The 14,306-nt window shown below is 47.1% G+C and overlaps 1 protein-coding gene across 1 annotated transcript in view; it reads left to right on the top strand.

Moving 5' to 3' along the window:
* twf1b (twinfilin actin-binding protein 1b) overlaps positions 1 to 8,001 on the top strand; it is a 45,268-nt gene extending 37,267 nt beyond the window's left edge. The window contains exons 7-9 of the mRNA XM_084330307.1: positions 743 to 893; positions 2,763 to 2,884; positions 4,137 to 8,001. Of these exons, the coding sequence (XP_084186433.1) occupies positions 743 to 893; positions 2,763 to 2,884; positions 4,137 to 4,304 (441 nt within the window). The 3' untranslated portion in view covers positions 4,305 to 8,001. The remainder of the gene's footprint in view (positions 1 to 742; positions 894 to 2,762; positions 2,885 to 4,136) is intronic.
* Positions 8,002 to 14,306: the final 6,305 nt, after the last annotated feature.

The following is a 14,306-nucleotide window of genomic DNA, read 5'->3' as shown; positions in this document are numbered from 1 at the left end:
TAACACTAACCCTCAGATTACCAGACGACCGCTCTACCTCCTGAGCCACTGTCTAACACTAACCCTCAGATTACCAGATGACCGCTCTACCTCCTGAGCCACTATCTAACACTAACCCTCAGATTACCAGACGACCGCTCTACCTCCTGAGCCACTGTTGCCCCAGTAGTCTGGAGCCACTGCTGCTGAGAGATTGTAGGTGAATCTCTAACTCGTTTGTATCCTCTTTTTTTGTATCCACTTTTTCTCCTCTTTTTCTATTTTTTCCTCCCATCCCAATTCCACTGTGCCAATTCTTCCCTCCCCTGTCTTGAACGTTGCTCGCATATGCCCACCACTGGCCGGTTGTAGGGAGGATAGAAGCCTTGCATCACCCTCCGATACACGAGGAGGCAGCCTGTCACATCTTTTCACCTGCCAGCGCGGACTCTCATTGGCAAGGTGTAACGTGTGGGAGGCTCACACTACCCCCGCCATCTCCTGTCTCTGCTGTGCAGGCGTCCCTAACCGACCTGTAGGGGTCGCTGTCCACAACGTCCAGATTACCACCCATCGACTTCCACACTCTGCCAATTGAGTTAGTATGACGACTGGCCCAAGCCGGAGGCAACGCCGACAGCCAGAGTCGAACCCGGTGTCTCTTGCGTTGGTGACGAGCGCAATGTCCGCTGCGCCACCAAGCCGCCTAATTTGTTTGTTTCTGTGTGTGTGCGTGTGTCTGTCTGTGTGTGCACGCTGACAGGAGATAGATTTCCGGAACGAGTCCATTAAGCTGTCCAGCACGGCTCCCACGGAGCTGAAGGAGCTGCCCAAGAGGATCCCTAAAGACTCCGCTCGCTACCACTTCTTCCTCTACAAACACTCCCACGAGGGGGACTACCTGGAGACCCCAGGTAACCAACACTGCTTTTTGAGGATTACATTTCTAAATATCAAGTGGGTCATGTCCAGACTAAACCGATTTCGGTCCTATCAGTCAAAGTATTTGATCGTATGTAGTACCTTTCATCCACACGGAACTGCGTTCTGGCAGCCTGAAGACGCTACTTTCTGAGACCGGCTTCCAGAGTGCGCAATTCTGAAGACGGCCTCCTTGCATCACCATCTTTACAAGCGATACGCGGCTTCTCCTGAACCGATGACGCGATAGCCCACCTCTCCCTTAACACTTTCTTTGCCAGGCTTATGTACATCATTATACCCCTCTCTGCCAGCTCTATTTGTCTATGGAGAAGTTCCCGTTCTTTGCAGGGCTATAACTTTTTAAATTGTATTGCTAAATTGACATTACTATGGCCCATTCAACGTCAATTATCTATCGTTCAGGACATAGGAACGTTATACTTTTTCATTCACATATTCATACTAAAATACGGTCTAAAGTATAAATATGTTTTTATCGTTTTCTGCAGCTTTCTCCAGAACGTGATTTATAGCCCTAAATGCATTATATTGATGATCAAATACAGTTTGATATCGATCTGCGCGAGATAGAAAATTTCAAATGGACGTGCTTCTAGAAGTTACTACTTATCATCTGATGTTGACCGGATGGGGGGGGGGTCGTTTATAATTCCGTGGCCAACGTTAGATGATTCATCTAGTGTGGGTGATATGATCATTAGAGCAGTTTATATCGAACACGGTAAAAGAAAACGCTGAATCTTACCCCAGTCTCCTCGGGCCGTTGGGCGATGAGCGTGGAGCAAAAATATTCCTATTATGGGATGTAGAAATATGCGATCCATCTCCAGGTTGTATAATAGTATATACGTCCAAATCATGTTGTTTATCGAGTTATTGGTAACGGATTGCTATCCATTGTGTCTAGCTCGAGTCCCGGGACTATTAGCGAGTGATCGGACCGAATTGGAATGAGCACCAGCTTCCGTTTCCTGTTTCCGGTTTGGGTGATCTGCCGATCGGCCGCCAGATGGCGCTCTTGAACTGTTGGAGAGTTGAGAGGGGATCAACAGTAGATCTCAAGTCTCCGGGGGAGAAATATGATTGCGATCACAGATTTTTGAAATATTGATCTCAATGACGTGTTACGGCGTCATTGGCAGAATTAGCATGGCGGGGAATGACGAGTTTAGGCGTCTCTGGCAGAGAAAGAGTTAACCCGCGTGTGCAAACTCAGCCAAAACATCACAACAACAATGGCATCAGAGTAGTTGCGTCATTTTCAAAATAAAAGAGCGACGTCTAAAACAGGAAAGACATTTATTTTGTACATTTGTGGCACGCACTTATTATCTTGAGACATTTTCGTTTTTATGGAAACCTTTTTTTAAATGAAAACGAAACGAAAACGAAAACGTTTTTAGTCTGGACAAGGCCTCAGCTACAGAGAACACACACTTGTGTTGGCCAAGGTGTGAGAGCAGCTGTTGTTATTGACGCTGGCCGTGTGTGTGTGTGTGTGTGTGTGTGTGTGTGTGTGTGTGTGTGTGTGTGTGTGTGTGTGTGTGTGTGTGTGTGTGTGTGTGTGTGTGTGTGTGTGTGTGTGTGTGTGTGTGTGTGTGTGTGTGTGTGTGTGTGTGTGTGTGTGTGTGTGTGTGTGTGTGTGTGTGTGTGTGTGTGTGTGTGTGTGTGTGTGTGTGTGTGTGTGTGTGTGTGTGTGTGTGTGTGTGTGTGTGTGTGTGTGTGTGTGTGTGTGTGTGTGTGTGTGTGTGTGTGTGTGTGTGTGTGTGTGTGTGTGTGTGTGTGTGTGTGTGTGTGTGTGTGTGTGTGTGTGTGTGTGTGTGTGTGTGTTGCTACAGTGTTCATCTACTCCATGCCAGGGTATAAGTGCAGCATCAGGGAGAGGATGCTCTACTCCAGCTGTAAGAACCCTCTCATAGACACAGTGGAAAACAACCTACGTATCCAGATAGCCAAGAAGGTGACACACACTCACTCTCTCTCTCTCTCTCTCTCTCTCTCTCTCTCTCTCTCTCTCTCTCTCTCTCTCTCTCTCTCTCTCTCTCTCTCTCTCTCTCTCTCTCTCTCTCTCTCTCTCTCTCTCTCTCTCTCTCTCTCTCTCTCTCTCTCACACACACACACAGGCAGGACGCTTGCAGGGGCACGTACACTTAAACAGCACTAGGTCAGCTGCTACTGTCGTGCTGCGTGTTAGAGTTATTTGCTTAAAGGAACACATTAAGCAGCCATTATGGGAAACCGCCAGCCAAGAAGATGGATACCAATTTCCTCTCTGTGCGTTCAGTAGAAAGCTACCCGGCTGCAAGCTAGTCTAACTTTGCACAAATTAATTTTTTGGCCAAAATCACCTCTGCCAGATTTTTAAACTAGGCTAGTGGTCTGTATCTGCTTCCATTCATTTGTGCTAAGCTAGGCTAGGAGGAGCAAAACAGAAAGAAGCATTTCATGCAAAAGTTTTCTGTATGACAACTAATAAAGAAACTTGAACTAGCTTGCAGCCGGATAGCTTTCTACTGAACGGCACAGAGAGGACATTGGTATATCTTCGTGTCTGGCGTGTTCCTTTAAACACACATTTTTTCCAATGGGGGGGGGGGCTGTATAATTAATTAAAAAAAATATATAAAATATACAAGATCCTGAACACAGTATTCAACATGGTAATTTCCTATTTGCAGGAGGCTGCATTTATAATGTACAGTATGTATTATATTTTATAAGGGGGGAGGGGGGACTATCCTGATGACCACTTAAACTACTGTAGGCTTTTGGTATTTCATTAAATTCACACAGAGCAAGCTATTTTCTTTTAGAATACTGTTTTGGAGTCTTAATTTTGTTAAGAATATAGGACAGGCATATATAAGCATTATGCTTCAGTCTGTACCCTTTCAGTCACTGTAAAATCAAATATTGTTAAATGATGGTGTATATATATTGTATTGTGTGAGATGACTGAATAAAACTACTACTACTACATATAATCCTCCTATTGACATTTAGATTATTATTTATATACATTTTTTTAAATACTGAAAAATAAATGTAGTCCTACGAATAGCTGTCTGCATTTATTGCAATTCACATTACAATCGAAAACAATTAAAAGAAGAAAGAATGTTCCGACACCCTGGGAACCTCCGTGCCTTGTATCAAGCCTCCCCCTTCTTGCCACATTACTAACATCAGCGCCGCTGGTTCCCTCCCTCCAGATGGAGATCGACAACGGGGAGGACCTCACCGCCGACTACCTGTATGAAGAGGTCCACCCCAAGCAGCACGCGCACAAGCAGGCCTTCGCCAAACCCAAGGGCCCCACCGGAAAGAGGGGGGGCCGCAGGATCACACGGCCCTCTGGTCACGGGGACGCAGACGACTGATCCAGCGAAACACCCCTCCTGCGATAGTCCGCAATGGAACATTCCGGGAAGTAGCATAAGGACCCCTTACATAAATAATTCCCTTTAACACTCCTTTAAAAGAGAAAAACTCAACAGGAATCCAGGTAGTTGAACTGAACAGAACTATGCACCCACTCAGAATGAACTAAAAGCCATATTAACCCACACGCAACACACATCCGGATTTTGTAGATCGCTAGACCGTAGCCTACCTACCCTACCTACCCCATGTACTGTACTTGCATTACGAAAGACGAGAATGTATCGACATGAACGTTCGCGAGAGTTGATTTCCCTTTTTTAGTCATCGACGTGTTTTAACATTATTAGTTGTGAGATGATTGTGCAATGATTTCATTAGGCTTAAAGGGGCACTTTGCCAAAAAAAAGAAAATGCTGATTTGCACAATTGTTGTGCACGCGTTCATTTCATTTGACGTTTCGTTATTGAGGGTAAATTAGTTTGAATATGGCCACCAGTGATGTCATCGGGGACATTTAGTTGTGTTGATTACAGTTCAATGAAATGACAAGGAGTCCCAGATGACATCACCGGTTGCCATATTCAAACTAATTTACTGTCCAACTAAATGAACGTGTGCGAAACAGTTATTTTTTGGATGTGTGTGAGATTATGTGCAAAATAAATCAGCATTGTTTTTGGGTGAAGTGCTCCTTTAACAGGCACAGCTCCTACACTTTGGAGCTGTGCCCGTGTGATGAGGTTGACTACCAACCTGATGATGGCTCCTATTTCATCATTGAATAATATTACCTGTGCTATAGGGATGTGCTCTAGACCAGTGGTTGTCGGTGTGGGGGTCCCCCAGGGGTCCTTGAGGGGGTTCCATCGGGTCCCCAGACAAATAGGAAATGGTTTCATTTCACTCCTTTGTTCACACTTTGTGAGAGAGTATGAGAGTGACTACATGTTTCACTCCTTTGTTCACTAGAAGTGGAGAGTATGAGAGTGACTACATGTTTCACTCCTTCGTTCACTAGAAGTGGAGAGTATGAGAGTGACTATACATGCTTCACTCCTTTGTTCACTAGAAGTGAGAGAGTATGAGAGTGACTATACATGCTTCACTCCTTCGTTCACTAGAAGTGAGAGAGTATATGAGAGTGACTATACATGCTTCACTCCTTTGCTCACTAGAAGTGAGAGTATATGAGAGTGACTACATGTTTCACTCCTTCGTTCACTAGAAGTGAGAGTATATGAGAGTGACTACATGTGTCACTCCTTTGTTCACTAGAAGTGAGAGTATATGAGAGTGACTACATGCTTCACTCCTTCGTTCACTAGAAGTGAGAGAGTATATGAGAGTGACTACATGTTTCACTCCTTTGTTCACTAGAAGTGAGCGAGTATATGAGAGTGACTACATGTTTCACTCCTTTGTTCACTAGAAGTGAGAGTATATGAGAGTGACTACATGTGTCACTCCTTCGTTCACTAGAAGTGAGAGAGTATATGAGAGTGACTACATGTTTCACTCCTTCGTTCACTAGAAGTGAGAGAGTATATGAGAGTGACTACATGTTTCACTCCTTTGTTCACTAGAAGTGAGAGTATATGGGAGTGACTACATGTGTCACTCCCTCACCTACAGTATATTTCTGGACATAATCATATCTAACAACCAGATTCTCAGATTGGGGTCCCTAAGATAAAGTCACATGGGGGTCTGCATACTAATATGTATACATTTGGGAGCCCTTGACACAAAAAATGGTTGACAACCACTACTCTAGACATCTGAAGCTACAGTAATGCCATGTTGGAATCCAGGTAGGTTGCATTAGCTTAGAACGTTTTGAAGGTTATGGAATTATGGAAGCCACCATCCTTGACCACAGAGGGTGATGTTGCATTATGGGTCGAGTTTAACCCTTTCACTACCCCACTACAAAGGGTTAACGATTTCACTACCACAGGGTTAACCGTCTGTAGTGTGGGAGTGAAAGGGTTAACCTGTAGTGTGGTAGTGAAAAAGTTAACCCTTTGTAGTGTGGTAGTGAAAGGGTGAATATGGTCTTAGTGCATACTATCTACAGTAGTTAGCAGGCTAGGTAGATACATTTTATGTCATGTGGTTCCTAGGGTAGCCATGTTCTATTGCTAATGTTACAGTAGGTGACACTTTATATTCACTCGTTAATGTGACCCCTACCGTGTTCATTGCTGATGATGTTGGATTATCTAATGAATGAACGGTGTAGTCAGTTACTCAGTAAGTAGAGTAGCTCTTCTGCCCTTCTGCGTAAGGACAAGTTATTGATTTAAAGATTTAGAGGATTGCTTGGACTTAGATTGGCCAGAAGAAGCCACATTATAAACCCATGTATATGTAAGTCAGCCCAATGCGTTTTCTATACAATAATGCTGTATGTTTGTTCCTGTTTAACTATCATTTTCAGACAGATATTAGTAATATTATAATGGTCGTTTTACAGATAAAATAATCTTGGATTTTGGGATCTTGTGCATCTAGTGCATCTAGTGATTATCATAGGAGGAACACACTATTTTTCTATGCATTTAATGTGTGAGGTACCGGTACTCTGTGCATTCTCCCAAGGTCGGCTGTTTCAACAGCAGGACTTGGCAGAGATCAGTTACATTTTAAGATTTTATTCCGAAAGATAACATGTTGCCATGAAAAGGTTCCACACAGCTGTTCCGTCGTGAAGTCAATGAAAACACTTGTTCTCTTCTGTTGTTTTGTCGACGACTTTTGCGATTTCATTTGACACGTTTAATTAATTGACGGAATTTAAACTGAATCTATTGCCAACCCTGCTCAACAAGTACATATATTTGTTTGTTTGTTTTGGGAGAAAGAACGTGTCGGAAGTGTTTCTGCATTCCTCATCAATGATCCATCCAATAATTATGCAATAATAGATCCAAACCACCAAGTGCTGAAGCTTTTCACTTGATTATCCTGCACGTGTTTTGTTAAGATGTGTGTGGAAGAGAGAAGTTGATATATGGCTCCTGAACGTTTATTCTTGCTGGGCCGTTTAATGTTTTTTCCTCACACTGGTATGATGACTTTGGTTAATGGGGCACGCCAACATTGTGGGAAATGCGCTCACCGTCTTCTCCAGAGTCAGACGAGAAGATAGATATACCAATTCCCTCTCTGTGCGTTCAGCAGAAAGCTATACGGGCTGCAAGCTAGCTAGCCTAGCTTAGCACAAATGAATGGAAGTGGATACGGATAGCCTAGCTGTTGGCCAAACGCACCTCTCCCGGAGTTTTGAGCCAGGCTAGCGGTCCATATTCGTGTTCCTTTAACCATAATTCATGCCTTTGGTGTAGCGTTTAGAACTATGAGTACCAGAGTTATTGGGAGTTCTACTGGAGCCGTTACGGGCCATGACAACTTCACCCAGAAGTATGCATGCGACAGGGATAAACCTAGTAATAATAAAATGTTTTTATTTTTATTTTTAAACATAAGAAGGGAAGTGAATGTCTCCCAGCTGGAACTGTTATTAAGGAAGTGTTTTGAATAGGTAGACCACTACGTACAACCTGTTTTTCCCAAGGTACTATTTCATTCCAGATGAATAATAAGTAGGAGAGTTTTGTGTTTTGAATGCTTTTTTTTCCTATGTATCAGAATGTATACGAAAGTGAAGGAAATTTAAATATTTAAATCAACTATTTGTGTGTGTGTTTCCTGAATGATAATTTCCTGAACTTTTGTCAAATGGCATATTTATGCAGGAGTCATACAGATACAGTTGACCACTGGATTCTCAGAGACAGACTTAGTAACATTGGTGTTAACCACCATTCCTTTGCCTGGCTGTCCAACTATTTGTCTGGTAGAACCCAGTGTGTTAAATCAGAACACCATTTGTCACAGCCCTTATCTATCACTAAAGGTGTACCTCAAGGCTCCATTCGTGCCCCCACTTTGTTCTCTCTACATAAATAACATTGTTAGTATAGTAGAAAATGCAAGTATTAATTTGTATGCAGATACAACACAGCTTTGTATTTAGTGGCACCTTCTCCTGATGCTGTTCAGCATTCTCTTCAAGACAGCTTCAATAGTATACAGGCTGCCTTCTCTAGTCCTAACCTTGTTGCATACATCTAAAACAAAAGTGATGTGGTTTGGAAAAAGGTCTGTTGTCCCTTCTGGAAACATCACAACAACTAATGGCTCAGTTCGGGATACAGTCACCTGGGTATTTGGTTAGATAATAATACACATTATTTTTCTCAGCATGTGTTACATCTTCAATCAAAAATAAAAGCAAGACATGGCTTCTTGTACAGGAATCGCTCCTGCTTTACTCACTCTGCTAAACGATCCCTAGTCCAAATGTCCAGTCTTCCATTGTTTGACTTTGATTGATTTATTGATTGAAAACTTTATTAACAGATTGCAGAATGGGTACAATACAGAATTGTTAAGGGGATGCAGACCAGAGAAAGACTTTCGTCTTGTTTACATCAGGGTCCCCCATTTTCAATTCATCAGGACATATATGACATACATGACATACAGATAGACAGTACTGCTACTTCTATACATTTATGACATACCAGATTTGCAAATACAGTACTGTTTGTGATACAAAAAGAGTCCAGAAAAGAGAGTATGTACATTTGACGTAAAAACTGTACATTGGAGGGAGGGGGGGGGGGGGGGGGGGGTAGGAGGGGTTGGGGGGGGGACACACACACACACTGTACAACTGTACAAGCAAAACTGTACATTGGAATATTGACAAAACCATACTAGGTAATTTACTGTACATTGGAGGGGGTTGGGTAATACACTCGTTTACAAACCCTCCTTGGTCTGACCCCTCCTAATTTTGATACACTTTGTCAAAATTGTCATCTACTCCCTATAACACCAGAGCTACTCACGCTAGATGTAGTAGTTATATTAAGACTTCATTAACACAAGATGCAAAACACTTAGAAAATTTACTAATTTACCCCCCTCACTACTTTTAAGGACTATTGTAACTGAGGGGTACAATTCCCTGACTGTATTGAATAAGTATGGTATCATTAAACCACTACTGCGTTATGTACATTACTACTGGCCATACAGTACACAGGTATATGTGATGAACACTCCCACAATAACACGGCTTCACAAGAAATACTGTTTAGAAGAATATTTATTAGCAGCACGAAGATTATCTTACATTACTTATCAAGATTGAGAGTTGCGCTTGTAAGGCGAAGAATGTGCATGAATAGGTCAAGAGCGTAAGTCCATGAGCATATTACGCAGGAGATAATTAATACCACCTGTATCATAAGAATTATATATGGTACACTAGTAGATCAGCTGGAGATACTAAGAGGGTCCCTCCGGTTGTAAGCCAGCAGGGGAGAGGAATGTTCGAATGCAAAGTCTGGATCAACGGGGAATCAATAAGCTCCAGCTACGGGAGGCGGTACATTACTCCCTTGATCGGCAGACGAAAGCAGCAGCTATAATCCAAGTATGCGCGACAGCATAGGTGAAAGCCAGCCAGCCTCTCCTAGAGACGGGCTTGAGTGATGCTCCTCACGGGTAAATCCCACACAGTAGTGGGTGTAGACGATTCTCCGCTCCAACAGCCACAGGACCAAAGCAATAATCCAGCCGGAAAAGGCTCTGCATTCACCGGTGTAGATTCTCCGGTGCACGGTACTTCACATTAACTAGGTCGAACTTGACGTTATTACACTAAGCTCTGACACTTTACTATCCTATTCGCACGCGGTTATAAGTGCTCTATTTAGACGCAAGGTTGCTCACTTCACTTGGTCGTTGACTCGTGATGAAGGCTTTTACGTTTGAGGGTAACGAACGATACGTTGAACGAACGTATTAGGATAAAACAAGACTACTGCTGTATCCACCTGCGACGTATTTATACGTACAGTGAATAATCTAGTGCCAACCTTATTTCTGTCTCGTATTCCTGCGCAAACCTGGGCATGTTCAGGCATGTCTTAGCGGTGACTTTGAACTAGACATTGGGGGGTATGGCCGTGGCGCCTAGGGGATTGCTTCCAATAGGAGAACGAATATTATGGTCTGTCCTGTACCAGGTAAAGGGATATTCCGTGTATATGTACAAAGAATATACAAGGGATATCAAACGATATACAAATAGTATACATGGGATCTCAAGCAATAAATATATATATTCGGTTTAATCTGACCCTTTGTAACAGCCGCCTCCTAATTAGTCCGCACCTAATTAGATAAGCAGAGACAGATTAACCGTCTTGTCCACTACTCAATGTCCGTTGTGAGGAGTAGGGCAATTCACAAAGTCAGTGGGTCATGGTCGTCATTAGGAGAGTCGGGGAGCCTTGGCAACTCTATCAGCCTCGCCACGGGTCGGTGTATGTCCGCCCCTGGACGAGCACTTCTGCCGCTCTGACCTTTCCGTCGGCACCAGTGATCACTTTGCTTACGCGGCCGGCCGGCCACGCAGCTCGGGGTAGTGACTGGTCTATGATCACGACGACTGTGTCCACTTTTAAGTTGTCCCCGTCCTTGACCCGCTTCTGACGGGCTGGAAGGGATGGTAGGGGGGTTAGGAGGAAGCAGGCCTGAGACTGCTTTGATCTGTGCTTGGCTGCGCCTCCACCTCCTCCGTCTGTTTCTCTTGTTTGCTCTGTACCCCGTCTGAGGAGGGGCCGGTTCCGGCCGCCCCCATCAAGGAGTCGCTTGGGGTGCTGGGTTCGAGGTCAGCTACGTCTGGAGCGCAGCTGAGGGGGGTGGAGTTCCGAACTCCCTCTTGTGCCCACGGTTCTCTCACAGGCCTCTCGCTTAATGTCAATAGCCTCTCAACGGGCTGTACGAGGGAGTGGCCGGTGTCGCTCGCCTTTGTGTGTAGGCAGCGTGTAGACGTGGGTTGACTGTCAAGTCCGTAGAGGGGGCCCTGGAGCGTCCACCCCAGTCGGGTCTGAACCGCGACTGGGCATCCTTTGGGTCCGATGTGGGCCGCCTCAATTGGGAGAATGAGGTCCGCGTGGTCGGAGCCGATGAGCAGGGTCGGTGTGGCGCCGTCGATAAGCGGTATAGGTAGTTGACGTAGGTGCACATACTTCGCCATCAGCTGTGGGATGGGGTAGGTGTACTGTGATAGGCCTATGTCGTGGCTGGTGAAGACGTTGGTAATACTATACTGCTTCTCGGGATGGTCCACCGCTGCTATCTTGAAGGAGACCTTTCACCCTTTATGGTCTTCTGGTCCCTTCTGATGGTGCGTATGGTCATGGTACCTTTGGCACCCCGCAAGCCCAACTGGGCTGCGGCGGAAGCGAGGAGGAGAGTCTTTTCAGACCCATCGTCCAGGACGGCGTAAGTGTCCAGGACCTTGTCCTCGTAGCTCAGGAGCACTCTGACCACTTTGATGAGCACTCGGGGGGTCCCGCTATGCTGGTCTATATGGAGCACTCCTGTTGGTCGGTTGCCTTGGATCTTCTGGTGGGCCCCGCACAGTGCTGCGCGGTAAGCGGCGCCCGCCTGGGCCGCCTCACGCCACTGGTCAACTTGGGCGGGGTTCAGTGTCTTATATTCGGCGCACTGTTCCAGCCAGTGTCCGCCGTCGCAGTAGGTACAGTAGGGGGCGGTCTGGTGGCTCTTCGGTACTGGTGCCACCGCCTCGGCCTGGTACATTACCGCGACGGGCCCACTTTGTTGTCCTGGCGGACGCCTGTTGATGTCATGCAGGACCTCCAAGTGGGCGCCGCCGCACCTGCCGCACTTCTTCTTCAAACGGCACTCAGCTGCCATATGGCTGCGCGCGCAGCGGAAGCAGCGGCGGTGGTCTTTTATCCACTGACTCACCTCGTCCGTGGTCAGCTTCTTGAACTTGTCGCATTGATACAGCCGATGTTCCCCTTCACAGTACTGGCATTCAATCTTCCACTCCTCTTTCGTCGAGGGGGTGTTGTGGTTCTTGTGCTGCGGTACTGATTCGGCTTGGTGCATAACGGTCACCGACCGGCGGTTATCATTTGATCCCCGAGGTCCATCTCTTGGGCTTGGTCCACTCCATACGAACGTGTCCAGTCGTAAGCTGCTGACCTCCCTGGCGAGGAACTCAGATAGGTCTAGGAGGGATGCCTCTGGGCCGTTGGGGTCGCGGTGGTCTCTCTGCCGCCGAAAACGCTCTTGTCGGGCGGGAGGGAGCTTCTCTAATATCCTTTCTACATTAGAGTTAGCGTACAGTTCGTATATCCCCTTTTCCTTTTGGGACCCCAGCATCCCTACCAGAGACTGTACCTTGATAGAGAGGTCATCCAATGCTCTGTTGTCTCTGGCTGGGGGGAGACGGTCAATGTCTCTTATCTCTTGTATCACGTAGTCCCATATGCGTCCATAACGTTGGTCGAGGGCTACTAGAGCCGCGGTGTATGGGGTACTTGAGTTGGAATATGCCAGCGCTATATTATGCGCTCTGGGCACCTTCAGGTGCTTGAGTAGGATAGCATACTTGTACGTCTCATCGGGGACATCGGACATCATTGTCTCTAAGCACATTCGTAGCTCTGTGTACTGTGCTCTGTTCTCGTGTGTGAAGTCCGGGAACGTCGGTGTGCCAAGGTACGATGCCATGGATGGCTGGCACATCGGTGAGCGTTGGGGGAGAGGCCTCCTGGGCGAGTCTCCCCGTACGTGTCGTCGTGGGCTGGTACTTGGTGGGTACCAGGGGTCGGGTACCCAGGTGCTGTTCCTCGGTGCTGACGGTGCGTCAAACTCACCCGTGAGTTGAGTCGGGGGTTTGTAGCGCAGTGCCTCGGGGCTGACGTCTGGGCTGTACTGGGCCTCCTGGTCCAGAGTATGTTGCTGCTGGTCGGGGCTGTACTGGGCCTCCTGGTCCAGAGTATGTTGCTGCTGGTCGGCTTGACATTCCTCCTCTTCCTCTTCCTCTTCCTCTGCTAGGTCCTGGAGTCTTCTGTTCAGTCTCTCGGCGTGGTCCGGTTCTTCCCGGTTGCTGGGTCTCGTATGGACCGGCCGGGGAGGGGGTTCGGAGACGTGGACAGGATCCTCCTGTTGGCGGGGTCCTGGGTCGCTTGGTCGGGTAGGGGAATGTGTCCTAGACCCTTGTCGTGATGATCTCCGGGAGCTCCGTGCGGAGAGAGGGGGTGTCGCCATGGCAATCAATTTGTCCATCATCTGCGCCTGCAGCCGGTCGCGCTCTGCCTCGCGCTGTGCATTGGCGGCGGCGCACTGTGCATCGGCGTGGCTTCTTTCAATGTTCTCTTCCGTCTGAAGGCGTCTGGTCTCCAGTCTTATGCGGTCGTCTTCACTCCTTTGTTGCGCCTGGAAGCGCTCTCGCTCGGTTGCAGCGTGTTCGCGCTCACTGAGGGCTTGCGCTTGGAGTTGCGCGTGAAAGCGCTCTCGTTGGTCTGCAGCTTGTTCGCGCTCGCTCGTCTGTTGCGCTTGGAGTCGATCGCGTTCACCCTGAAGTCGATCACGTTCGGTGGAGGCTGCCAGGGTGGCGATGAATGCCTGTGCCAGCATCTTGTCCGCCTCGCTGGGGGAAGACACCGACGGAGGTGATCGGCTTCTGGCAGTGCTCGTTGGAGATCTGTTCTCTGGGCGCGCCTCGAGGTCCGTCTCCTGGGCGCGCTTCTCTTCTGGTAGTGGGTCGGGTTCTGTCCCTGGAGCGCTTTCTTTATCCTGGAGCTCTCCGGGGACCGTCCCGTTGACGTCGTCGGGGGGTAAAGTCATGTCATGTCCCTCCTGGTCCCCCCCGTGGGCTTGGTCAGTTTCGTTAGAACCCACTGGGGTCTCTACTGGCAGGGTCGCCTGGTCGGTAGGTTTTGACATGCTTTGACTATCCGCTTTATTTATTTTATCCGTATTTAACGTCTGTATAAAGCTAGGTAGTAGACTGGCAGCGTAGTCCTCTAGGTAACGAGGTGGCTGCCGTCTGCGCTCCGGGCGATCTAGCTTAGGAGAACCGTTTGTGGAGTGTTCA

The sequence above is a fragment of the Notolepis coatsorum genome (assembly GCF_963971535.1).
Source record: "Notolepis coatsorum genome assembly, chromosome: 15".
NCBI lineage: Eukaryota > Metazoa > Chordata > Actinopteri > Aulopiformes > Paralepididae > Notolepis > Notolepis coatsorum.
Note: the sequence above shows the minus strand (reverse complement) of the source record. Positions and strands in the feature narration are given on the sequence as shown.